Source organism: Synchiropus splendidus, chromosome 6, assembly GCF_027744825.2.
Source record: "Synchiropus splendidus isolate RoL2022-P1 chromosome 6, RoL_Sspl_1.0, whole genome shotgun sequence".
In the NCBI taxonomy this organism is placed as follows: Eukaryota; Metazoa; Chordata; class Actinopteri; order Syngnathiformes; family Callionymidae; genus Synchiropus; species Synchiropus splendidus.
Window position 1 is genome coordinate 8,755,649 of NC_071339.1, and position 26,925 is coordinate 8,782,573.

A 26,925-nucleotide genomic window follows, 5' to 3' on the forward strand; every position below is an offset into this window, starting at 1 on the left:
AGGAGCGTCTCATCTCAGTGAGGCACGTCGACATGAAGGACCAAGTCGATGACTATAAAAACACTCAGATCCTTTGGAGAGTTAGGAATGAGTTTGGAACATAAATTGGTGATAAATTGCCACTCAACCTTTGGCATCATTTCAGCACCTATTGTTCTAAATGTGCATTAGGACACTAATATTGCAGTCATGACAGAGACCAATATGAATACATTTAAAGTTGGTTTCTGCTAACATTTCTGGGCACTTGGACCCATCTGCAGATAATGTTGTTAAAAAAAAAAAACCTTCAGTAAAGAAAGACAAACATTTTTCTCATGTGTGTAGGTCATGTTCTTGGAGGAACAACAGAAATGAATAAGTCAAGGTTTCTTTAATGAAATATATTTAACAGCAGAAAAACTATATCAATTCAGCCCGAACATTTTTTTTGTAATTCCCACTGTGGGACACTATTTTTTTCACTGGGTGTGGAAATGGTCAAGGATTCTGGAATTTTAAAGTTATTTCAATCTTAGCTGTTAGAATAAATGTGCTCTGTATTCTTGGAATATACCCAGACCATCATAACTATAAGAACAGTGAAATTACATTTATTAATGTGTGTATTTAAATAGCAAAACACACACACTACACATAGAAAGACAATCTAATGGTGCATCCAGGACATGGACAACATGGCATCAGATCGACTATAGTAATGGGTGTGTTATTATAGAAATGCAGAGGGAATCTTTTTTTTTTCTTATGACATGGAGTTCGATGTTTTGTACAAATATAAAATTTAAATAAAAGCACATGTATGAATTACAAACTGAATTGTAGATGAAGCACTTTCAGCGGTAGGCTCACATGTAGAGGACCATGCAACACTGTCCACACAAACACCCATCCATTCCTCCATGTCACAGATGGTGAGTTTTCATCAATAAATCATACTGTCACTTTCAAGAGCAGAAACATTCTATGCCAACAAATGAGTCAAAAATGACGGTGCTTATCTCCAGAGTTAAGTTAATGTTTTACTGTTCACATACAATATGAACATTATAAATATCATTAAAAATGATTAAATGGTTTGCAAATATGTGTCATGCACACATGGCTGTGGCTAACTGTCGACACTACTGGACGCCCATGTGGCCACATCCTGCTCCGACGCCTGCAGATGTCCTTCCAGATAAAGTGGCTCCGCTTGCATCCCATAATAAGCAGCAGATGTGACATTTCATTGTCTGTTACAGTCATCTTTGGTTTGTCCTTGCAGCCAGAAAAAGCTGGGGTTTGATTCCCGGCTCGCAGTCTCTCACTGCTGCTGCTGAATGTCAGATTAGGAAGACGAGCTGGTTGACCTTTGAGGCTTTTAATGTCTCCAGCTGAAATTCTATCAAATGCGGAGGTGAAAAGACTCAGTGGGGACTTCAGTCTCTATCAGAATATATATTTAGTGTATTAAAAATAGCATCAGGTTTTAATGAGTGGACCTCCTAAAAGGAGTGGAAGTTTTATCACGGCAGTTGGGAGTGACTTCATGAGGAAGAGGCCTAAGATTGAAAGGAAAGAACAGTTCTGAAAATATTTGTCGAGCTCACTGTCATTTGAATAACGTGCCCTGGTGGAGCTGGCCACACCTAGACGACTGACAAAGCTGAGGAGTTAGTGTGAAAAATGTCTGAACCGCCTCGACCGGCTCACAGATGACATCAGTTCTGTTCTTAGACTTCAGATGTTTCATTTGCATCAGGTTCATTTCAATAGATGAATGCAAAACAGGTGTGTGAAGAGTTAGAGAGATGCCATCAAACCTGCGAGACTAGTCGATCGAGTTTCGGCTTGGTCCAGGAACTGCACTGCAATATCTGATTTCATAAACAATATACTGGTCTTTCAAGTTTTTTTCGGGGTTTCATCTCACAACATATTAAATGACAAATCATTAAAGTCAAGTTGGGAAACCAACTTCGGCTGTTGTTCGCATCAGAGGATAGGTTTGAAACAAGACTTCTGGGTAGTTCATGTCATATCCAATCTAAAGCAAAGGGAAATGTAAAACAAATGTGGCTTTAACTGATGTGAACAGATCATAATAGTCACAATATTGCACCTCACTCAATCTTTACCATGAGAAGTTGCTGTCATTACAGTGTAACTGTGTCCTCCATGTATCGCCATCAAGACAGGTCAGACTGTAACCACTCAGATGATCATAAATGCTTTATTGTTTAATGATTCTAAAACGTGGACTAAAGTGGACCAGAGCATGTGATGTTACCATGTTTGTTAGCCCCTCCAGTAGAGCTGGAGGAGGTGAAGGAAGTGTGGGGCTCTGGGGTCAGCTGCTGCCCCAACGACCCAGCGGAGGACAGTGACACACCACTAACGTTCAGAGGGAAAGTCACTAGGTCTCAAGTAACACCATGACGTTGGCTGGTCGCGCTGGTTTACAGTTCAACCCGTCGCCTGACGAACACGTCGGCCCTATTGCGAAAGTTGTCCCAAAAAAAGAAGCACTCCCCCCTCCCTCCTGTGAGGTGGGCGGGGCCTCCTCATCACCAGCTCTGCAGTGTTTCTGGTGGTGAAGAAAAGACTCCGTCCTGCTGCTGTGGCTGCGCCTTCATGTGAGTCCTCCCTGCGCTCTCCTTATCTGTTAACGACTCGCGTCAGTGACCAAGCTTCATCCGAATCGAGTCCCCGTTCGTGTTTTTTGGTTGTTCGATGGGAGCTGTCGCGTGAAACTTGAGGAAAGTTTCCCACCATGTAGCTTTAGCTGTGTCACCCGCGCGCCGCCCTTTTCCGTTGGTTTATTTGTAGTTTTACGCTGTGTTCCGTTGTACACACAATTTAAACAATTCAGAACTTGGCGAGGCCCCTGAGCCGGGCTGTGGGGGAACTTTCATCCGTCTCCCCGTGTCGTGTTGGGCGACTTTCTTCGCAGGGGTCGCCACAGCGGATTAGCAGATTCCGCCGACTGCCTCCCTCCGAAGTTTGTTTCACATGCCAGACTTTGCTTGCATCATATACACTCTATTCTGGGCTCATTGTTGAACTTTTTTTGGTTGTTAAAGTTACCATCCATTGTCCAGTTTTACCGGATTTGATCAGCGACCTGTCAAACTCACAGTACCAGTCAGGTCTGTTCAACCTTGTCTCAACCCTCAAAAATCACTTTGAGTTTTGGCATTTATTAATTACAGTAAATAATAGTTATTTTCTGTAGGATTATACGACTGTTCAGTGGATGATATCATGTAAAAGAAATCCTATTTTTTCATTATTAATTTGCTGTTGCATATTTGCATTGGGCTCAAGAGCAAACATCCTGTTTCTGAATTAATTATTTTGAAGTGATGGTTTGGCCTGGAGTTAGTTCCGCCATGTGCTGGTTACAGCTGCTGTCACTCATAGATATTTACTCAAACATGGGTAGTTGGTGGAGTTTGGCAGTCTTAGTGATTTAATCAGTATGTGTCCTCACCACATGGAACCTCTGCAGTTAGTGTTATTCATTTAGTAAAATAAGATACAATTGTGTAAGTATTCTCCAAAAAAATTATCAGTATGTATGCAGTAGTGATGTCCTAGTGGAAGAAATGTTCTCTGAATAGTCCCTGAGCTCGATTTGAGCAGACAGCGGACTCTGTCTTGAGACAAACTGCGTTCGGCTCAAAAGTCTGAGATGTGTTTTGGGTTTTGGCCGCGGACTTGATCCTTCTCGTCTTCTCGCCTCAGGCGACTCAGCGGCAAGATGCCGGGTGTACTGCACAACTCCTTACAAACATGATAGATGCCGGGCAGTAAAGGGTCTGATCACTGTCTGGGCGGACAACATCGTTCAAAAACAACTTTGTAAACTCCCTGAACACTGTGTGTGCATACGGACACTGGTCCTAGCGGACTGGGACTCGTGATTTGTCCGGGTGTTTGATAACTCGCGTGTTTTCGCCTTAGGATGATAAACGCCTGATTTTATTGACAAACAGATTTGCTTAAAAATGATAATGCTGCGCTCTACAGTAACTGTTTTCACTGCTGTGATCTCGCAGCTGTCTGCATGAGAACAACGAAGAGGAAGACGCAGATTTTTCCCAAGTTACTGAAGATCACTAGACTATTCATTGATCATTTCTGATGTGTGGATCTGTACTTCACTGACTAAAATCTTCTCGATTGTCAGTAGTCTCGCTCACTTTGTTCAATGTTGTGCGAGCAGCATAGATAGATCAAGACGCTCCGTAGTACGCAGCGTGTTTCCGCTATTTCCTTGAAAGCTAAACATGACAAGACTCTTAAGTTTAGTTTTGGCTATAAAATGCCACACTCTGTTACAGGTGTTGCGGAGGTCCATCATCAGCTAATATCTGAGATGACGACGGCTCATGGTGCTAAAAATTGACGTAGAAACAATGTGGATAACCCGATGGTGGTAAATAGGTTGTCGCGCGGCTAATGACAACTTCCTTGAGACGTGTTTCCTCGTGGTCACAAACCAGCTATTTCGTGCAGAGCTCCGCCAGCTGAGGAGGAAAAAGGACCTCGCCTGAGGCTCTGTGGAGCGAGGCTGCACAGCAGGGGGCGATTCAAACTCAGGCCACCCGAGACAGAAACCACAGCCCTGAGAGCCACGCAAGAGTTAACTCTTGTCACTGTGTCATTATCTCCAGTGCGGAACCATCTCATTTAGCATGTCTTGCATCCTGCCCTCATCTGCTCTACAACCACTCCCTGACTAAAGGCTCCTATTTAATCTTGCTTTAGTGATCTAAAACATATGCCAGTCCATGTATTGAACTGTCCTTCTATGTTCTCCGGGCGTTGTTTTACTTTTCCCATGGAGAACATCATAGGGCCTGGTTGTAACCACGGCAGTCAAGACCGGGTCAACTGACAGCAGGCTTTTAGCTAGGATCTTGAAACAGTGCGTCCAAAGCCCTGCCCCCAGCTCCTAACCCCACCCACTCCCAACACACCATGTAAAGACTGACAACTACCAAAAACAAAGCTGTAAACATCTATTTGTACCAAAATAAATTGATAAACAAGGATCTGAGTCAAATAACAAACGTTAACACACATGAAGTCAGTGACTGTTGCCACAGTAACACTTTGAGATGCAGAGTTCCCCTGGGCAATAGTTTTACTTGGCTGACTCTGATTAATTAAAATAAAATAATAAAAACATGCTTATAATGATTTTTTCCCTTACTACAAGCCATTGTGTGTACAGCCTTGTGTCTACCTCTTTTTTCATATATTTATGCAATTTTCAAAAATGAAAATTGAGCAGATGAGGAGAGCATCTCTCTTGAGAGGGTGAGGCTGAGAATGTGAGCTTTATTATGTTCAAATCAATGCCGTGAGATTGTTCTTCCTCATCTCAGCCGAGTGAAGTCACTTCTACTTTACTATTTCAAACCATTATTTTCATTCTGTCTGCATGAAAATGGTTCTTGCGTGTGGTTGATACTGCAGCTGTGACACACATGACTAGGGATCAGTTTAGCTTAGAACCAATTGATCCGTGGTGAACACCATTTTGAACACCACATTTGGACACATAATATCGGGGGACATCTTTCCTGTGGTTTTCCTTTCAGTTATTAACACTCTCCACGTATTTAATTTTGTAGTTACCTATTTTATAATGTGTTTGCTTCTTACAATGAAAGCACAACATCGCCAACACGCCACGTGACTTATGAGCGTCTGCTCTTGTGAGGTTCTGACGCTGACAATGACACTGGCGTTGGATGCAGCGACTCCCCTGTAGCGATGCACCAATCCAACTTTTGTGGTCCAGCTACAGATCGAAACTGACTGAAATGTCAGAAGCAAGTCAACTTTTAAAGTACGAAAACTGGTTACAGAACAAAATGCAAACTCAGACCTCAGACCAAACGGTTTGTTTGAATGTCCTGTGGCTATCGGTCTTAGTATCACTGGGGTGCGAGTAATTTTGGACATGGTTGCTTTGTTGTTGAAGTATAATTTAACACCTTGCCCAGTGTTACCTCACTGACGTGACTGGTCATGGTTCCAGACTTGCCCACATATATTATTCATGGCAAATCTAAGGTGAAATACTAATGTGTAACTGAAAAAAAACAAGGAATACCTTGTTTTTGACAGGGGTATGAATAATTTTGGGCTATGTCAAAGGTTTTACTGCTAAATGCTAGCATGCTAGACGGCTGCAAACTGTGACGTCAATTGGCTCGAGTACATGCAGTGTTGTGTCTGGCTTTAAAATTTACCTTTCACAAGTCACTAGGATGCGTTTCACTACCGAAGCACAGTACATTTTATTTGACATAAATCATATATATATGTGTATAGAGAGAGGGAGAGATTGATAGATGGATTTGTGTGTTTGTGTTTGCTGACTGCTTTACAGGAAAGTGTACAACGCTGCCTCTTCTGTGCCTGAATACAAAATTATGTGAGGTATTTCACTAAACTCTGCACTAATCCTTATTGTGGGTCATGTATGGCTTTCCTGTGCTGGCAGTTAAGTCAGACGATTTGCAGTGAAGTGAGTGTCGGCAAACATAAGTGAGGCACAACACTTATGTTATGTGATGAATTTAGTATTACTCTGTGTCAATAGTTATGTGTTTCTGCTCATATGTTTCTGCACCCGGAAACTGCTTTATCAGTATTTGGCAGTCAATGAGTGATTTGGCACGGCCCTTTGTACCTTTGAGTTTTTGGCAGGAAGGTATATTTAGCTGAGGGTGTGAGCTCAATAAATACAAAAGAGAAAGAACTGTTGATCGGTGGAAGGACAAAACGCTTGTGTCTGAAGTCGGTGAGAGAACCGACACCATGCTTCCTCTCGAGAGTTGAAAGCTTCCCGGTGACACGCGGCTCTCCCTCAGAACAGCAGCTGGTTGCCATTCCGGTTCAGACACGGAGACCAGATGACTGTGATGGAGCGGAGGAGAGTGAGCGACTCTGTTTTCAGAAAAGCATGTGACTTCTAGCTGCACATACCTCCTCCCCTGTTGACGCCTCTGCCTGAAACTAACAAAGACTGAGCTTCACTAACACTTGGCTGTTGACTAGCTGTCATTTTGAAGAGGCGTTGGTTAGGACTCTCGTTGTAGGTAGATAGTTGTATACTGTAACATGTATCGCTCACACTTGAGGCCGGGCGTTACCTCGTTTTGTAAGCTACTAATGCTACTCTTTAATCGTATCAAATCATGTACATAATTTCCACACAAACAGCTTGGTGTTGCAACTAGTCTGCAGGTGCTTTACCTCTCACTTTTACCGGTCATCACTCGTATTTAACACAGTCTGCATGTTTACTGATGGATAGCTACACCCAGCAACGGTTGCTATGCTGCGACCCGTTTCTCATCAGGGACGATGACTGTCATTATTATGACTTGTTTGTTTGTGTGTGTGAGAAACTGGATTGAGCTGAGTCTTAGCTCCTGAGTCGGACTAAAGGCACTATCTCCTAGTAATTTCCAAAGTATAGGTGAAAACAGGAGTATATCTGTGTTCACTTTGTGTGGACTTAGTGTTGCAAAAGAGTGTTTGAATACAGTTTCTCTCATCCACTCTGGTAGCTTAGGATCACTCTCAGACTCGCACAACCACACAGATACAAAGGTGGACAGACTGTTTACAGATATTGAGAAAGACTGACAGAGGCTCGCATTATGGCCGACACAATCTCTCACAGAGACTGTTGTATAAATGCACACACTCAGACACACATGTTTGAGAGGAAGAGAGAGAGGAGAGGCAGACGCTGGCTGAAACTGGAGACGTGAGACTGTAGCCACATCTGTTGTGTATTCCGAGGACGAGGCTGGCTGCGGGGAGACATTCCTGCTACACACGCCGACTCCTGAGTCGTCACTTAACACAAAAGGGGAAGTGCTTCACTTCTGACATTTGATGACTCGGTGGTTTGGGCTGTGGTGGAGCCTGGGGGAGCATCATACTGTCTGCTGCCCGATGCTGAATCACTACTGGTCGGGTCACTTCCTGGTACGTTGAGAGCGGGTGAAGTCAGCATTTGTTATTGTTGCCATTCATGTGTTGTCGTTTTGCTTATTCACTTTTATCCTTGTTTTATAGCACTCGGAGGCACTAGTTTAGTGAGTGGTTTAGGAGTGAAATTTGTTGCTGAATCTCTAGAGAGGTTATTTCATGTTAATTTCTAGAACATATAATTTTTACATATTTTCTATGATAGGTTTCATATTGAACCGCCTTAAATCGCTGAGTGGCACTCTCCAGCTATGACTGTTTTTGAACCTCTGGGCATTGTAACTTTCTCCACCCCATTGTTTCTACACTATGTCCATGTTATCTTTTAGCAGTAAAACAATCTGTTAGCAGCCTGCTGAAGTTCATCAGTAAGGTTTAATTATAGGGATCGATCGATCATCTTTCTGTTTGGGACCGTGAAGGCAGCTTCCTCACTTGTGGAGTCTTGGTTCGTCTCTCCAGGTTTGACGTCCACCTGGGCAGGTCATCTCCTCGTGGTTCTTGAGAGGACGTCAGGTTACACCCTCAGCCTTCATGGAGGTGAAACTGAGTGTGGACGCGACAGATGAGCTGATAATGTCCAGATGACACAAGCCCCGCCCACATGTGATGCAAACATAGCTCTACTAACTGCTCCACACCAACACCTCTCCCCTCCCCCATGCCAAGAAGCTCTGCATCGACCATGTTGACCAAGAGGAAGCTGTGGGTCATCGTGGTGATTGCCGCCATCATCTTCCTCATGCTTGCCACTCAGACGATGCACCGGAGACATTTCTCCGTGTCGTCAGTCAGCCAAGTTGAGCTCAACACCGAAGAAACTGTCAGAGAAGCAGGTATGACTGAAACCCCGCCCACCTGTTGGGACATCACTACTGGTCACTGACAGTCTGGTTACCTGGTGCTTTTAGCAGTGTTTAAGGGCTTGGTCTTTGTTCATGACAGGTGCTCTTCCTAAAGTTGGCCCTCAAGCTGTCACAGACATCGATCAAGCCTCGTACGAAAAGGAAAAACCTGAGGAAATGGTGGATGAGAAAGCAGAAGGGGAGGACAACGCTGACTTGCTCGAGGAGAATGAGAGGTATCTCCAGCCTCAGTGTGGTCATTGGTCCTGTGTTCTTCTCACCATACAAATCTCTCCCTCTCTACTCCCCTTTCTTTCTTTCTCTCCCCCTCTCTTGCTCACTCAGGCCTTGTGGCTGTCCAAATTCCTGCATGTCGGACGTGGACGGGTTCGATTGGTTCGGAAAGCGCTATGATCCCAACCAGGAACCTATTGTGCGAGAAACCAACAATTTTGAACCCGAAGCCCTCAAGTGGTGGCTGGTGAGAACAGCAATAATCCTCCAAAATGTTCTCAATGAACCCGCTGAAGAAGCACGTGTTTGTTTCATGAGTCAGTCTCGATGCTGACCCCGTTTTCAAAACTAGTTTAGATATGATCCTCATGCATTTATAAGGTGCACCGCTGACCTTTCTACGGTGCAGACAGCACCACTGCAGCCACGGCTAATAGACCGTTACAGCTTATGTATGAACATGATGATGATCTATTTTCCGCCTTAAATTTAGTGGGTGTGGCAAATATTCCGCCGCACTCTATAGTCCGGAAATTACCGTAAATCACTACTGCATATATATTCAGGTTCCCTTGGTTATTTAGATGCTGTGGCTGTTGAATTACAATAGAACGTGCCACAAACACATGACTCTACCTCTGAATTACACTTTCGATATGCCAACTAGGCTTTTAGCTAGGAGGGCATCTGGGCGTCTGCAAAATATGAAAAAATGGACGCCCAATTCTCGACCGTAGCTTGTCCACCAGATGCCGCCCTCCTAGCTAAAAGCCTGATGCCAACTAAAACTTTTAGCTTATGACACTCCTGGCCTTGTACTGTTTCATTTTAATGGCCACTGATAAGTGCAAATTCTGGGCGTTGGTAGCTGGTGTGGCAGTCCACTCACTCTCAGGAATGTGAGAGAACTTTCCAGAACTAGCGTTCTTAAAGAGAAATCTCTTCCCAACTCGTCTTACTTTAAAAATATATATTTTTAAAGTGAATCCCATAATGATGGTTGAATGAGCACGTAGTTGAATCGAGGGACTGATATGTACTAACTGAAGTGTAATTCTCATTATGTGCTCATGAGGTATTGCTTTTTTGAACCTTTTATTTGGCGGGGTCCCACTGCATTGATCTTGGAATCTTGACGTCAGCAAACATAGCTATGGCCCTGCCCCACTTAAATTGATAACGGAGTGTCGAAAATAGTTTGGTGATCCATGTGACTGGCTGGTGATGAAGGAGCATCGGTGATCATTTTCTGGTCAGTAAATCTTCATCAGACGTCCGTCACAAGGCGAGCTCGCTCCTCTCAGTATCGTGTTGTGTATTTGAAAACCAGCCGAGAGTGAATCCATTTCAATGTACTGTAACGGGACCTGAATGAATGGTTCTGGAGCGGACGCCTGGGCCGGTTTCCTGCTGTTATTGATGGAGCCCTGCTGCAGGGGCCATTAGTAGATTGGGGTGAGGGTGGGGGGGAGTCAACAGGCTGACTCATCAATTTCATGTGTGGTGGACTTGAATCTCTGAATACACGTCTGACTCACTGTTTGTAGTGGTTTGCTGAGAGTTCATGAAACACTGGTCTCATTTTCAGAGCACAGGACGCGCTCTTGATTCATAAATGATGATTCACTGAAATAGTCACTCAAAGGCATAGACCAGGGGTTCTGAACCTTTCGGATCTCGGGGCCACCTTTCCCCGAAAAAATGGGCCCGTTAATAGAACTGATTCATTCCTCTTGGTTTCAATTGTGATCAACTACCATATTTAATCTACTTACATGTAAACAATCCAAACCCTTGTGATCATCGCAAATTTCTGTATATGTCATGGAAAAGTCCAACCAGCAACAGAACCAGGTGCAAGTCATATTCATCAAATTTACTGAAGAAAAAAAGACAAATATACACTTGATGCAAACTGTTGAGAAAATTGAAAAAAAAAATGAATAAAAGTCTGAATAAAATAAATGTAATGAACCATGTTTAAATATCATAAAATATTTTATTGAAACTCCAAAGAACATATAAGTAAAGTGCAAATAAAAGTCATAAAATGTTCCAATGAATTTTGAAAACTGCTTCAACAGTTGCTTTCATGAACAGGAGGGTGAGGTGACATCACTTTCTTTTTTTTCTTTTCAAGAACTTATCCACAACTTACCAACTCCATAGTCAGTAACTGTCACAGATTTACTGCTGTCAAGTCAATTCAGTCACTCACCACCACCACCATATGTGGCCACTGTATTAAAGCTGAGCGTCTCGCGGCCCTCATGGCCCAAACGTGTAAAAGTAGTGGCCCTCTAGGGGGCGCCCGTGGCCCTATGGTTAAGAATCTCTGGCATAGACAATACAGTAACAGCTCCATCTGGTGGACACTTACTATGAGGACTCTAGTTTCATGAAACCTCATCAGTCCAGTCCAGCGCTCCCAGTTGCCACTGACTGACCATGATGGTGCGCCAATGTTGACCTCACAGTCTTGCTCTCACTCAGGGTCTGCAGCGGTCCGGCAACGATCAAACCATCCATGAAGTCATAGATAAGATGTTCACAGTCATCTCTCCGCCCACTGTTGAGTTCAAACCCGAGCCCAGTCGCTGTCGAGACTGTGCCGTGGTGGGAAACTCGGGGAACCTTCTGGGCTCCGGAAACGGAAAACTGATCAACTCCTTCAGCTCCATTATTCGGTAAAGGAAGAGTAGATGTCCTTAGAATGCATGTTGGAGTGACTGGTTTGTGTTCATGTTGTGGCCTTCACCACCTCAGGATGAACAAGGCAGTGACCCGAGGGTTCGAAAGTGACGTTGGCAATCGCACTACTTACCACATCATGTACCCCGAGAGCGCGATTGACCTGGAGCCTGGCGTCAGTCTGGTGCTTCTGCCTTTCAAGTTGAGAGACCTGGAGTGGCTGACCAGCGCTCTGTCCACCGGCGAGATCCATACGTATGACACGCATTTCCGTTCGTTGTTATGAAACCAGCGTCTAACTTCAGTGTGTTTGCAGGACCTACATGAGGGTCAAGAATTTGGTGAAGGCAGATAAAGACAAGGTGAGCTCCTTCTCTTTTTAACCATCACCTATGAAGATGTGATGACGGCTGACCTGCACGCTGGTGTTGGGGTAGGTTCTGGTGGTGAACCCGGAATTCTTCAAGTACGTGAATGACCGTTGGACGGAGCGCCATGGTCGGTACCCGTCCACAGGGATGCTGGCGCTCATCTACGCGCTGCACGTCTGCGACCAGGTACCAAGCCTCCCTCTGCGGTCTGACGTGTTGACACGTGGGCTGAAGAAGTTTGCGTCTTACCTTCAGGTCTCCGTCTTCGGTTACGGCGCGGACAAGCTGGGGAACTGGCACCACTACTGGGAGCAGAACCGGAACGCCGGAGCCTTCAGGAAGACTGGCGTCCACAGCGGCGACTACGAAAACCAAGTCATCCAGCAGCTGGCCAAGAACGGGAAGATTGACCTGCACCTGTGACGTGTCCCTCCCGCCTACAGACCGACCCAGACAATCCAACCCATGACCACCGACTCTGGAGGCTCAAACTCCTGTAGTTTTGCACATCAACGCTCACACGTCTGCCTTGAGTCTCCAGAGTTGCCTTGACCACCTGTGAAGCCTGAGCTGGACTTCTCGGCCCCTCCACTGTTTAAGGACCCTCTTGCCATCAGTGACTGCGAGGAGCAACCACCAAAAACTGAGCGGGAAGCAACCACACCTTTTTATGTAGAACTCCTTTTATAGAGGTTTGACAGGGATAACAACCCTCCTTTTCCTGTATGAGCACTTTCGCTGAAACCATGGCCTTATTCTTCTGCCTGTGTCCAGAGCGCTGAAATCCATCCACAGTTTTTCCTCCTTTGAATATCATAGAGTTTTGTATGTATCAGCCACGCTTCAGGACAAGCCTTCGTGCTCAGGGTTGCCCATCTTTTGCGGGCCGAGCAAATGCCATCTCTGAACCCTGAAACACTATGTGTGTGCTTAATATCGTCCAACTAAGTGCACCCTCTTCCTGGAGTTGCCATTTTCGAAGCGTGTCATTTCGCACAACTGATGTGATCTTGTTCAATCGGAACCTCTGCTCACCCAGCTAGAAGCGTCAGTTCCAAAGCAGCACTTTCGACGTCCATCTCTGTGTCTTTCCTCGCCTTGTTGTCATCCGGCCCGTACTTCGTTCAGCTTTAATGGAAACGTACGAAACAAACGTAGCTAGGTTTGAGACCTCGACTCGCCACGAATGACACCGCAGCGCCTTTTCACCAAACACTCGTGTTTGCAACCAAAATGCAACCAAAAAGAGATTGACCGCTTGCTGTTAAGAGTTGCTACTGTGAATGTACGAACCGACTGACCGATCAGAGAAGCCGACGTGCTAAAGATGATGCCTTTAATTTGCAGGAAATCTGCAAATGAACTTTATATAGCTGGATGTTTTAGTAGTTTACCGGGGTGATGGGTGTTTTCTTTTATTGTGCACTATTCTAACTAAACAAAGGGAACAAGGTTGGGAAGAGATGACCCCATCTGTTGAGCAGTAGAGTGATGCGACGGTGGATCGCTTTCACTGCTACCATCGAGTTATTTTCGCTGTGTGGTAAACCCAGCTTTTTATATTTGGATGATGCAGAGTTGTGTTTTGTTTTATTTGTGTGTGTGTGTATATGTTTAGCTCTGATTGCCAAATCATTTTACTTGTCTGGTTGAGGTGTTTTTTTTAGCATTGATGCGACTTAGAGGATGGAACTGGGCGCCACATGCCGTTTATATCAACACTAATAAATGTGTGTCAATCTATCCCTGTTTGTCTCAGCGCAGGACAAAAAAAATTGGCTCACTCTTTGCAAATGTCCTGCGTCGCACATGGCTTCCGGCATCCAGGCTAGCCAGGGCAGGCCGTTGACAATGAAAGAAAAGCTCATCCAAAGTCTGAGACCATGTGACTTGAGCAGTACGGCAGTCTGCTGACGTGAGAGTGCTTCTTCTCTTCCTTCTTTCCATGCGTGTTGCTGCTCATCAGGTGTTTTAGTATGGGATGTCATGTTGGTGTCTTGGTCCATATTTTTTCTTTTCCTCTCCATGAACTGAAAGTTTCTTTGGCCGTACGCCCAGTTAGACTTTTCTCATCAAGGACCTTTAGCGCCCCTGCAGGACAGGAGAGGAACTACAACGCATTTTGTGTCAGAAGTGAACCGACGGGGTTTACTTGTTTTAATCTCACAAACCTTCCGCCAATCATTTGTAACCAGACTTAAAAAAGAAAATCACTGAAATCCTCAAATTAATAAAGTTAAAAAACCACCAGACTTGAACTGTTTTTTTTTTTTATTAAATTTGCGAGACAATCAGAGCCAGAGTTTCAGTTTTCATCTTCCATGTATTTATTTATTTACTGGCAGTGAGTGACTGATGACAGAAATCACACCCTGAATTACATTTGTGTGTTTTGTCTCTAAGTTGCATCGTTTATTGCTTTTTAGTTGGATGTCTTGGCTGGAACATGAGAACCATTTTTTTTAATTCCTGAATTCCGTCCCGTAGACTTAGACATAGAAGGGACGGATGCACTTTGAAATTCATTGGCCGTCATGAATGACTGGGAGGCGCTACTGCTCTCCTGGTGCACGACTGTATTCTGAGGGTACATTTCCAGCCAAGACTAATACATGAACAAAAACAGCAGGAATCATTTTCTTCATTGTGATTTAAACATTTAAGATAAAGTCCACAAACACTCAACAATTCAGAAGTAGCTGGTCCATAGCGGAACATGATGATTTTTTTTTTTAATATTCTTTTTGCATTCCAGGATGTTGGATGTAGAGTTAGCACCTCAGTCGTGATCCGGCGTGACCCGGAGTCCACTTGTGGTGGCAGTCGTGTCACATATAAATTGTTTTGTGACAAAAGACACCTGAACTAAAGTTTGTCCTTTGGTAGCCCACAATCCTTTGTGCTTACTAAGGCATGCGAAACAGGTCTACGGTGCTGGTATGTGTCGGCGTCTCTGTACATTCACAGATGCGTAACATGATGCGAAGCAAAAATAAAACGTTTCATTTTCACTCTGTGTTTCAGTTCAGTCATCAAGCCTCTTGTGAGGATCTGGCTTCTGTCGGTTCTGATCCAGATAAGTCTGGCAGTGTCACCACATGAACAGACTCAAAGGTCAAATGGTGTTTGTGCTTACTGTGACCCGTTCAGAGGTCATCAGCAGATCAGTCAAAAGTCCGACTGATCGACTTTACTGACATTCATGTGACGGACACAAAAGTAGTGATTTCATTTGCAGACCCCCAACGAAGATTTACAAAAAGTTCATATGTGCCGTTGCCGTGGTGATGGAAGGCATGGGCATGAGTTGTCGCTACGGCAACTGTCGGATCGGTGAAAGGATGGTGTTGGACTCAAGGTCTCTGGGAAAGAACCACACAGCGAGGAGAAGAAACCCGGTTCAGAGCAGGTGGAGGGTCAGTCTGAGAGCAGCTGGACGAAGGAGGACGGAAACAGACCTCTCTGGTCTGGTTCTTCTTCCACGTAACCGTGCTGGAAACACAAACATGTTGTAGCTCTGTTTTTTTTGTTTTTATTTTGCCGCTACACACAATCATTCTAAACGTAAACTCTGATTTATGACCATTTAACACACATTTGACAATTTTGTTCCTAAAAAGGGCGCGATAAGTGGATACGTACCCACCAGTCGGTGTCCTCCTGACCCAGGACCACCAGCATCTGGCCCTCACAGAAGCTCAGCTCGTCGTGGTGGTCCGCCTGGCAGTCGTAGAGCGCCTGAGCCCGCAGGCTGGAGGAGCCACGAGGCTGAGGGAGGCCAGAATGTCAGTCGCCTGTTCGTGATTTGAAATCCTAAAAGAGATGTTCACCAGTGATCTGCGGGGGCGTGGCTGGGGGGCGGGGCCTCTGCTGCTGTTAACCTCGAAGCTCTGGGAGCGGTGATTGGTGGGCGAACCATTGGGAGACTTGTGATTGGCGAACGTGAAGTGGGAGGTGCTTGTGTCGCTGTCGGCTCGTCGGAAACCTCAGGGACGCAAAAACACATTGTTAATGTTTGAGTGAAAATGTAAAGTCAAGACATCTATTGGCTGCATGAAATGTCCCCAGGTAACCTGTTCCTAGTGATGGGCAGATGAGGCTTCATGACACAGTGTTGAAGGGTTGATGAGGCTTCATGAAACCGCGTGTTGACTTTCAGAGGCCACCAGATGGCGCTGTCAGCTGTAAAATGTTTGGACGAACATCCAATGAAACTTCACATCACTTGTAAACCAAGAGCGCCATCTAGTGGCCTAATCTGCACACTGTTTCATTCATCAACTGTAAAGCTCCAAAGAGCTCTAAACTAAGTTGAAGCAAAGTTACACAAAAGTAAAAATGACTATCCATAAAACATGAATCTCGTGTAGGATGAAGTGAGTGAAGCTGTGCTGCTCAGCAAACTAATATTCACATAAGTGATTTCATAGATATATCATTGGACATTTCACATGATTTGACAGTGTAGCGAAATATGAAACCAGCTAACAGTGTCACCCGCCTGACTGAAAACAGTGGAGGACACATAAGTCTATCAGACGGCAGATTTGATCTGTGAGTTTGTCCAGAGCCTTCTGATCAGGCAGGCTGGTTCCGGACAGGAAGTACCTCGGTCGGGTCGTTCGGTCACTGAGCTGAGAGCAGATGACGGCCTGCAGAGACAGACGGGCGTTGAGCGAACAAGGAAAGAGGCCAAACTCTACAACGTAGATAAGAATGAAAGACATGCAGGACTTGTATATCTGAGAGAACCAATCGTCACATCATTAACAAATAAAGTTGTACAGCAAAGTAACAGAATCCACACTTGACTATTCCTGTATCTCTTTTGATCTTTATTGATCAATAAATTGATGCAAAAATGAACCAACCATGAGCTCAACCAAATGGTGGGACATATTTTCAGACATTTCAAATGATAAATAAAATGCACAAAAAAATGAATGAAATATTAGTGGTGGAACTTTAACAAGTTAATTACTATTAAGTAATAACAACATTATCACGATTAATTAATTACAACACGTAATTTTATTTAATATTATAAAATTTAAATTCTTATACAAATATTTACAAGACATTAAAAGAGCTTTAGTTTAAATAAGGTGATATAAAACCTTGCAAAATAAACAATATTTTGTTGTTTAAATGTATGTGTGGGTCCATCGTTTGATTCAGTAATATACCACATTCATTCATTCAAAAAAAAAAAAATATATATATATATATATATATATATATATATATATATATATATATATATATATGTATATATCTTCTCTTTAAAAAAAAAAAATATATATATTTTTTTTTTTGAACTATTAAGACATGAAAATAAATATAATAAAATAAAAAGTTTTTAAAAATCCTGGAGAAGTAGGTATAAGGTTAGGGGAATTTTTCAGATGATTCTGATCATTGAAATAACTCTCTGATACTCACACACACTTCTTGAATGAAGACTCAGGGCCACTGTAGATCCTGGGACTGTTGGGCAAACCATAGTCTACACACCCACACACACACGTGTTAGCATCAGGCTGGGCCAGGACAGGCTGAGTGTGCGGCATCTCGGATTGTTACCCTGCTTGCCGGACTCCGAATAGGTTCTCTTGTGGTGGGCAGCTGCTGATGGAAGAGGTGGGGACCTACAGTTTCCTGAGAAGGGGAGGAAGACCTCTCCTTCATCATCCCCTTCCTCCCCATATCCGTCTTTCCCACCCGGAGGGGGAGGAGGGGGAACGTTGGGTGCTGCACCAGGATGACAAAGAACAAGTCATTGTTGGGGGTCAAATCATGCATGAGCTCGCCATCTTTGACGCTTCTCTCCATGAAAAAAAATATATATATTTTCATTTTTTGCATTATTTCGTTTTTTTCGGATTTTTTGATGCTCACCTTTGACTCTAGGGGGCAGTGGTGGAGCAGGCGAGGAGGGTGGAGGGGGAGGTGGACTGGGGGCTGACCCAGAGGGTCGGCTGTGGAGGTCCATGGCCATGGCCAGTCTCCTGCCCACGCTGAGCAGACCCCCACCTCCCCCCGGCGCTCCTCCTGCTCCGCAGTAGAGCGGTGTGACGGACGAGGAGGAGAGCGACTGGCTGAAGCTGAAAGGACGAGAGGAGAAGGAGAAGGAGGAGGTGGAGGAGGAGGAGCGCTCCTTCTTCACAGGGCCATTCTGGAACACACACGGGAATGTTTCTTTCTTCTGCTGATTCATTTTGTCTTTTTTAAGATGATTTATTTTCTGTCAGAACTATTTGTTTACGTTCCCACTCCACATCAGCGAATCCGGCAAATGTTTTCACACCACTGCTGTGGTCAGAAAGAGGATTGCACCCATAATCGCTTCTAAAAAGTCTATTAGTTTATTACCAAAAACATGAGTAATGTGATCTATTATGAATCCAAACATTATTATCATAAGTAGTACAAATATAAATCAATATGGAGTCAACAACAAAGTGCTTCACAGCTCACATTCTACCTGCCGATATTAGCATCATTATCAAGCTAACTGTGAGTCACAGCTTTAACTTCTCATCAAAAGTGTGTTTTTCTTTTGGATTCTTACTGGAATTGTTTTAGAAATCAAGGCGTCTCTTCAACTGGGATTTGCTGGAATATTTGCTTTACATTTTGCTTGTATTTATTTTAGTGTGTGTTTTGTTAAACTGCTGTTTTATTGACGCCTTGATTTACTTCTGCTTCTCCACTACAGTCATGGTCACCTTGTCTTCGAAGTCATCGTCGCTGTCGTACGGATCATCGTGACGCAGCCTCCACTCGTATTCCACGTTGACGTGATGGTCAAACTGGTTGGACTGGGCCTGTTGCAGCTAAAAACAACAGACCGTCAGGGCAACTGTGAGAGGAGGGAAGCGTCCCACTTGTAGTTTTCCCATAGGGTGTTTCAACAGCACCCATGTCTAAAGAGCCATGTCAGAAGACAACAAGGTGGCAGCTGTCTGGCAGTGATGGGTTGATGAGGTTTCATGAAACAGTGTCACGTTGTTCGGAGGCCACCAGAGGGCACTGTCTGCCGTATAATGTTTAGATAAAGCTCACATCATTTTTGAACCAAGAGCGCCATGTAGTGGCCTCTGAAAATTAAGACACAGTTTCGTTTCATCAACCTGGAGTCCTGTTTCATGATACCTCATCTACTCATCACTACCGTCTGGTGAAGACAAATGTCTGCTTGTCAACCATAATTGGTTTTTAAGTGCATGAAACACAGAGTTAGCGCAGAGAAAAGAGTCGTACTGGTCAGTTACACTACAACCAGATTCACCAACACGTTGCTGACTCACCAGCGCCTCACACTGGCCGTGCTTCAACCTGCGGCTCACGTCTAAAGCAGTCTCCCCCAACTCGTTCTCTGTGGACCACAAGATGAAGGACAGAGCTTCTTTAGTACAGGACACAGCCCACAGAGATATTAAGATTGATGCAAGGACAGAATTCACTTCAACACTTTGACACACAATATTTGATCCGGCGCTCGTGTATAGAGCTTTAACTCATACTGAAAAGATCCTCTGGCATCTTACTGATGTGTGTGTTGGCGCGGGCGCGCAGCAGCAGCTTGACACAGTCGCTCTTGTTGTGCAGGCAGCTGTAGTGCAGCGCTGTGTTGCCAGATGTGGTGTGCATGTCCACATTGGAGCTGAACACAAAGGTGACACAGGTGACACTTGTTGGACTGTTGACTAACACATGTGCTTGGAAACACTGCTAACCAGTTCTGAGCCAGGAAATCCAGGATGTGCAGCGAGGTCCGGTCAGCTAAGAGAACCGCCAGATGCAGTGCTGTCTCACCTTTTTCCTGAAAGCACACATGTATTTTGTCTGTGTTTAGAGTAACTATGGTACATGCATGTGCACTTGTGTACCTGTATGTGAGTGGGCAGTGGGTGACTCAAGTCTGTCTTCTGGGCGTACAGCTGAATGAGACTGTAGATGTCGCAGCTCTTGGTGGCCTCCTGCAGGACTCGCAGCGCTGCTGCGGAGCTGTGACTTCTCCTCACAAAGTGCACGTCCTGATACTTCAGCTGGATGAAGTCTTTACGCTCCGCCCTGAATGTTTATAACGCGGACAATATTAGACAGAGGACTTACAGAGAAAGTGGATCACTGCTCACATGTGGCTGAGAGGCGACGGTTTCAGAGATGGACTCAGTAAATTCGCCTCCAGGATTTCATTGAAGCCTGAGTTGCCAACGTTCCGGGCCAACTGGAGGACAACATATGCACAATAATGGTGTGAAATTAACTGAGGACCTGATTCAGAAATACAGTCACTGCACCGCGCCGGAGCTAACACTTTGATTTGATTCAGATTTGAAAACGCCCATATCATAAAGGTGGACTCACCAGCAGGTCTGATGTCCCCAGAGTGTCCAGACTGAGAGACTGGATCCTGGAGATGTGAACCCCCATCTCCCTGTGGATCCCTGAACACTCGATACAGGTGAGGACACCAAGATTGGTGGAAAGCCAACCAGGATCTACAAAGAGGAGAAAAGTTGGAAGCCAGGATGGATGGATGAACAGATGGAAGGATGGATGGATGGATGGATGGATGAACAGATGGAAGGATGGATGGATGGATAGATGGATGGATGGATAGATGGATGGATGGCTGACTAGATGGACGGATGGATGGATGGCTGAATAGATGGACAGATGGATGGATAGATGGATGGATGGATGACTAGATGGACGGATGGACGGATGGACGGATGGATGGATGGATGGCTGAATAGATGGACAGATGGATGGATAGATGGACGGAGAGATGAATGGATGACAGATGGACGGCTGAATAGATGGACAAATGGATGAATGGACACATGGATAAATGGCTGAATAGATGGACAGATGGATGAATGGACAGACAGATGAATGGCTGAATAGATGGATGGATGTATGGATGAATGAGAGGATAACCTGGAGCTCCACAGTCACAGCAGCAGTTGTTTCCGGGCATCCGCCTGATGTCATCAGTGATGGCCCGTGTCAGATCCTCCACACTGCTCGCACCACCTCCTCCACCTCCTCCTTTCTTCCCTCCATCCAGAGCGACACTCAGAGCTTCCTGCTTACTGTTGCTCAGCACTGATATCCAACTGCCACACACGAAAATGACGTTCTGAACAGTGGCCTTCCAACATCAGAGTGTTGTCTCAGTCCCACTCACGCGACACACTCTGGTTCATCCTCAGCCAGGAAGTGGTAGGTTCTGTTGTCTGGTGAAAACAGTCATATGGAACAAAGTTAGATCCAGGGTGTCTAGGAAAACATTGGTAAATCCACATTTTCTCACCATAGTCACATGAAAGTTGATTCATTACAGTGGTGTGCTGTGTTTCATTGAGTCAAAATGTCCTGCTGGTGTCTATTTTAACTGTATCTGGTCACGTGACAAAATGCCACATTGAAATCTTTCTGTTTTTAAATCCTAACAGAACCACAGAACACCAGGAAAATCAAATCACTTCCACTTGAGATGATGTTCAACCAAATCTGAAGGTCTATTGAAATACGGTTTGTAAAGCAGTTATTCAGTGTTCAAATGAATAGATTCCTGCAGCTGCACGTAACCACTACTCCATGGTTGGTGGGGTTAATAAAAAAATTAAAAAACTCAGGGGACAACATTGGACTTTATAGTACCAAACTACTGTACAAAAAGACATATACAGTAGTTCACTCATAAAACTGCTAGCTTTAGCTATAGCTCAAATGCAGAGTAACACAAAGAATGAATCTTCACAAAAGCAAATGCAACATTTCTTACGGGAAATGAGGTCGAAGCACTTCTTGTCCTCCACACTGGGTTTGACCTGACAGGTGAGCAGGTTGAGTCTGGTCGGAGGTTTGTTTGGCTGGCGAGGGTGAAGTAAGAAGAGTCGCAGAACAACAGTCCAATGAGTCACATACAGAGTGCAGAACCAGCAAGTGTTTCTGAGGCTAACTTGACCAAAGTGACGACAAATGCTGTGCTGTTTAGTGAATCAAGCCAACACTCACGGTGGCATGGGCGATGGTCAGGTAACAGTTGTGAACTGAGCATTTCCTCTTCTGCCACATTTTCCTCAGACTGAAACAAAGACGACAAAGGTTGTGAGGAAGAGAAAGTTTGCTCATCCAGTGCTACACTGATCCGGCGTAACATTATGACCAGGGCTGCAGTGAAAGTCATTTTAGAAGGAGCCCTTCCAGCTGATGCAGAAGGTCTGTAGAAACCCAAATGAAACTCAGCAGGTATTTGGCTTCTCACCCGTCGCTCTTCTTGTAGAGGAACCCGCTCCTTTCGGTCCCATACTGTTTGTCTCCCAGCAGCTGGTGCATGCTGTACACCTGCTTCGGTAACGTGTCCTGCACATGAGGAGATGGCCTCAGCAAAGGCGTGCCTTCATTCCGCACACTTGATTCCAAACACCAAGGTTCTCTCACCTGCTCTGTGTGGACCACGGGCCGCAGCTGATCCCTGAGCGACACCAGCTGTCGCTTCTCTTCGTCCTGCCGCTGCTTCACCTGAACACACAGCAGTTTCAATATATCAACTCCAGTTGAGTTTTCTTTCTCCAGCGTTACTCAGCTGAGTGTGTGTCGCTTTAATATTTCATTCAGATGTAAGTGATGTTTTGCAGCTCTGGGGCGAGCCTCTAAATAAGTAAGCTCTCATTATTTCACCAGCAGGCTGGGGAGTAGAGATACTGAGGTCAGCTCAGGCACAAACTTATACCGAGGTCAAGATGCCGTTCAGCTCCTCCATGTACTGCTTCAGCCTCTGAGTGGTGGACACACACTCCTGCAGGAAGCTACACACACACACACACACACACTGTTAGCTCAAGCTTGTCTGCTTCTGACACGAGCCCCGGTGCATCCTCACTTGTTGTGGCTGTGGTAATGCTTGATGAGGTTCTGCAGCAGGTCCACTCCTCGCTTTGTCCTTATCTCGTTCACCTTGATCAGGTACTGACACACAGAGAGGGGGGGCAGATTGAGTGAGGAGCGGCAGGGGAGACGAGCCGGTGGAGACAGACCTCGCACATGCTCAGCTGAAATGAGCGTCGCTCCTTCTCCAGCTCCTCTGCGATCTCTCCTCCGCTCACCTCACTCCTCACCATGCCGTACTGTCTAGCCAGCTCACGCTTCTCCTTCTCCACCTGCTTGCTGCAGGCACACAGCCACAGAGAGGTCACAGCGAACTGAAGTCCTAGCCTGTCTGTGTCGGGTTGGAGAGGGACTCACAATCTGCTCTCGTAGTCCCTCCACGCTCGGTCGAACGGCTTCTTCAGATCCTGTCCAGGCAAACGCAGCGCATCAATGGCGTTATCACACAAGTGAGACAACATGATTATACTCACCCCCTTCACCTCCCGCAGGTCTCCTTTCACCAGCGAGTCCAGGAAGAAGTTGATGTTGTGGAGCATGCTCTTCAACTGACCACACACCATCATACAGAACAACAGTGTTCAAATCTTGCAAATACCCATGTGGCCATGGTCACTTAGACACAACCAGCCACACCAACAGAGAACTGAACTGTTACTCACCAGCTTCTTCATGGGCGAGAGAAGCTCTTTGGAGAAGTCAGCCAGGCGACAGAAGGCAGAGCCCACCTCGGACTCGCCGTTTGAGTGACAGTTGACCGACAACTTCTCCATCGAATTGATATACTGCTCAAGGTGATTGACATGATCTGGAGGACGTAAGGAGCATCTTACTGGTCTCCCCAGTTTCCAAAACAAGGCTCAGCAGTCACACCAGGTGTGTACCTTGTCCTGACGTGTACTTGGCTTTGGCTGCTTTCTTCATCTTGGCCAGCAGCAAGCGGTCACTGTCCAAAGCCTGGAGCACACCAACATCTGAATTCTTACAACTATAACGGCAACGAATCATTACATCCACCCAAAGCACATTGTTCTGGATCAACAGGTTGCAGCCAGCATTTTACAGCAGACAGCGCCATCTGGTGGCCTCTGAATATCAGGACGCGGATCATGAAACATCATCTACCCATCGCACAGTGCGATACTGCATACATGTGAATGTCAGTTGTCAAACTGCTCGAATCAATGTTGTTTTTAAGGGGCCGAGTTTGAATTGCTCGGTTTGGAAATACAAGCTCTGGTAGTTCATGAGCCTAGCTAGCCAGGAGAATTCCCACTGAAGAAAAAAAAAACAATAATAATATTATAAAATTGTAATTCTTATACAAATAGGTTCAAGACATTAAAAGAGCTTTGAGTGATATAAAAACTTGAATATATCCACCATCGTGATTTATTGTGCTATTGTCAAACTGATGCAAAACAAACAATATTTTGTCGTTCTAAAAGTTTTAGATCCGATATTAAAGAGATTAAAAAATGGGCGCCAAAACTCTGACCCTTTAAGGTCAGTCAATGCTGCTCTGTGTGAGTCAACTGACTCAAGTTTTGCAATGGAACTGCCCATGCATGTTAGCTAGCGGAATGTTTTCGGTCACATGATGATGTGGAACTAACTTTTGCATGTCCTTTGAAATTCTCTGACAAAGACACATCGAGTTAGAATACAGATGGCTGAAAATGATTTTGATCTTTTCAGTTGATGGAGTGTTATGATCTCGGTTCACACAACTAACACGCCTCCCACAGAGAAACACAGATAATAACAGGCATTGGTCCAGTTTTGATGCACCTGGACAATGGATGAGGTCAGCATGACCTGGCTTGTGGTTGTGTATAAGATACAATTGGTGACGCTCCATTTGTTCTGACCCCTTTTATGAAGGCTTTATGGGTACGGTGCAGCAAGGAAACATCACTGATCACAATCTGTATCACAATGTCTATACATTAGGAGATTTCTAAATTGAAAATGGTGGTAATATGGTGGTTTTCTCTCTCCGGGTTGGTGGAGAGTTCTTGCCCCATGTGGTGGAGTTTAAGTATCTCGGGGTCTTGTTCTCGAGTGAGGGAAAAGGGGAGCGTGAGATTGATAGCGTGATTGGTGCAGCGGTAGCAGTGATGCGGTCGCTGAGTCACAAGACGAAGCTCTCGATTTACCGATCGATCTACGTTCCCACCTTCACTTATGGTCATGAGCTTTGGGTAATGACCGAAAGGATGAGATCGCAGATACAAGCGGCTGAGATGAGTTTCCTCCGCAGGGTGGCTGGGCGCACCCTTAGAGATAGGGTGAGGAGTTCGGTCATCCGGGAGGAGCTCGGGGTGGAGCCGCTGCTCCTCCACATCGAGGGAACCAGCTGAGGTGGCTCGGGCATCTGATCCGGATGCCCCCTGGACGCCTCCCTGGGGAGGTGTTCCGGGCATGTCCTACCGGGAGGAGACCCCGGGGAAGACCCAGGACTCACTGGAGAGATGATGTCTCCGGTCTGGCCTGGGAACGCCTCGGGATCCCGCGAGAAGAGCTGGAGGAGGTTTGTGTGGATCGGGAAGTTGGGGCTTCCTTGCTCCGAATGCTGCCTCCGCGACCCGACTCCGGATAAGCGGCAGAAGAAAGGTTAAGGTTAAATTGAAAATAAACAGTGAGACTTCCGGGTGAAGCAGCAGTAAACGTAACCATTTATGTAACAATTTAGACACTAAATCAGATTGAGATCCCGGCAGTTTCCAGCCACTCGGGACCTAAAAGTAATAGCACTGTAGTACTGGCAAATATCCATCAAGTTAGGTCTGTAGGTAAATGTAATTTGACATAAATTAAAACACTTTATGACAAATGAAATATTTTAAGCTCATTCTTATCTTCATTTTTATAGATATTTCTGACAAAAGGTCTCCAAGCTACAGCAAGAAAAAGGGCCAGAACAACAGGAGGGAAGCAACATGTGAAAGAAACAATAGGGTTGGAAACAAGAGGAGGGTGACGGCACTGACCTCCTCCAGCAGGTACACGGTGTTTCTGCAGCTGCTCATCTTGGAGGTGAAGGAGGAGGTGGTGGGGGAGCTCCAGTCCTCCTGGACCTCCTGCACGAACTCTGACACCGACACACACTCCGGCATGGCGCTCCGCAGACCAGGCTCGGATGGTGGCAAGAAGAAGCGCCGGCACGGAACCAGAACGAGGAGAAGACAAAAAGCGCCAGGGGAAAAACACCTTAGCACCACAAACCCATGCGAACTATAATGGGATGACAGCGATTAGAGCAAGAGATCTCGCTAATCCCAGCAGTTGTTCCGGATAATAACAGGGAAATTAGCGCTGCTGAATCGATCAGTGAGAGCGGCCACAACAAACACAACAGGCTTCCGTGTGGCCGCAGCAAAACACCAACAATAATCCGGCGAAACACAACAGTCCTTGGTTCATTGACAGAGAGCGCGCAGAGCCGCCCGGCTGTGTGAACGAGCTGACAAAGAGCGGACGAGCCGAGAGCAGAACCAGAGCCGGCTGGACCCGGAACCGGCTTCAGAACAGCGACGCCGCCTGTGGGTCGCTGGTCGCTGGGTGAACGGCTGTATCACCAGTCATCCTTGTCAGTTTTTGTCTTCCTTTTCTTTTTTTTCCCCTGTTCAATAGCCGCATGGAGGTGCGCGTCCCCGATGCGCGAGCTTTGACGTGTGGCGCGCACACGGCTGACCCCGCATCACCGTTCTCAATGAACACACGGTGACGCGCTTTTCATTGACGTTCACGAGAGAGAACTAATTGCTGTGGCTTTCCGTTTTATTTCCGTATTTGTTATATATATTTACGTTTATTTTGCTGTATATAGTATTTTTTATTGTATTTTAATCATGAAAGCATCTGGCTTC

General features: G+C 45.4%; 2 protein-coding genes across 4 annotated transcripts; one reads left to right on the forward strand and one right to left on the reverse strand.

Annotated features, from left to right (window-relative positions):
• Positions 1–2,545: 2,545 nt before the first annotated feature.
• Positions 2,546–15,159, forward strand: st3gal8 (ST3 beta-galactoside alpha-2,3-sialyltransferase 8). The gene is made up of 9 exons (XM_053867769.1): positions 2,546–2,618; positions 8,470–8,843; positions 8,953–9,088; positions 9,198–9,333; positions 11,580–11,773; positions 11,853–12,032; positions 12,094–12,139; positions 12,215–12,334; positions 12,404–15,159. The coding sequence occupies exons 2-9, from the start codon at positions 8,669–8,671 to the stop codon at positions 12,569–12,571; spliced, it is 1,155 nt and encodes a 384-aa protein (XP_053723744.1). The 5' UTR covers positions 2,546–2,618; positions 8,470–8,668; the 3' UTR covers positions 12,572–15,159.
• unm_sa1614 (un-named sa1614) lies at positions 14,138–26,669 on the reverse strand. 3 transcript variants are annotated; one of them, XM_053867767.1, is made up of 28 exons: positions 26,047–26,669; positions 23,938–24,010; positions 23,716–23,861; positions 23,527–23,601; positions 23,411–23,460; positions 23,203–23,332; positions 23,049–23,134; positions 22,899–22,974; positions 22,607–22,687; positions 22,431–22,528; positions 22,181–22,250; positions 21,948–22,035; positions 21,348–21,396; positions 21,098–21,276; positions 20,522–20,655; positions 20,290–20,381; positions 20,041–20,224; positions 19,888–19,973; positions 19,699–19,814; positions 19,459–19,526; positions 18,877–18,984; positions 18,047–18,323; positions 17,732–17,899; positions 17,591–17,654; positions 16,757–16,800; positions 15,979–16,133; positions 15,791–15,916; positions 14,138–15,640 (listed from the first exon to the last, which is right to left on the reverse strand). In XM_053867767.1, the coding sequence occupies exons 1-28, from the start codon at positions 26,170–26,172 to the stop codon at positions 15,566–15,568; spliced, it is 3,024 nt and encodes a 1,007-aa protein (XP_053723742.1). In that variant the 5' UTR covers positions 26,173–26,669; the 3' UTR covers positions 14,138–15,565. The 3 variants fall into 3 exon arrangements, with proteins under 3 accessions (XP_053723742.1, XP_053723741.1, XP_053723743.1); XM_053867766.1 differs by having other exon boundaries at positions 22,431–22,687; XM_053867768.1 differs by having other exon boundaries at positions 23,411–23,601; positions 26,047–26,308.
• Between the last annotated feature and the right edge of the window lie 256 nt (positions 26,670–26,925).

What these genes read in the sequence shown, in the direction of transcription:
- st3gal8 (XM_053867769.1), top strand. Translation starts at nt 8,669, where the DNA reads ATGCCAAGAAGCTCTGCATCGACCATGTTGACCAAGAGGAAGCTGTGG. An exon ending in AGAAACTGTCAGAGAAGCAG is followed by an intron (nt 8,844 to 8,952) that starts GTATGACTGAAA and finishes TGTTCATGACAG; the next exon opens with GTGCTCTTCCTAAAGTTGGC. An exon ending in TCCACCGGCGAGATCCATAC is followed by an intron (nt 12,033 to 12,093) that starts GTATGACACGCA and finishes GTGTGTTTGCAG; the next exon opens with GACCTACATGAGGGTCAAGA.
- unm_sa1614 (XM_053867766.1), bottom strand. Translation starts at nt 26,172, where the DNA reads ATGCCGGAGTGTGTGTCGGTGTCAGAGTTCGTGCAGGAGGTCCAGGAG. An exon ending in TGACCATCGCCCATGCCACC is followed by an intron (nt 22,036 to 22,180) that starts GTGAGTGTTGGC and finishes CACCCTCGCCAG; the next exon opens with CCAAACAAACCTCCGACCAG. An exon ending in AGGAGGACACCGACTGGTGG is followed by an intron (nt 15,641 to 15,790) that starts GTACGTATCCAC and finishes TTGTGTTTCCAG; the next exon opens with CACGGTTACGTGGAAGAAGA.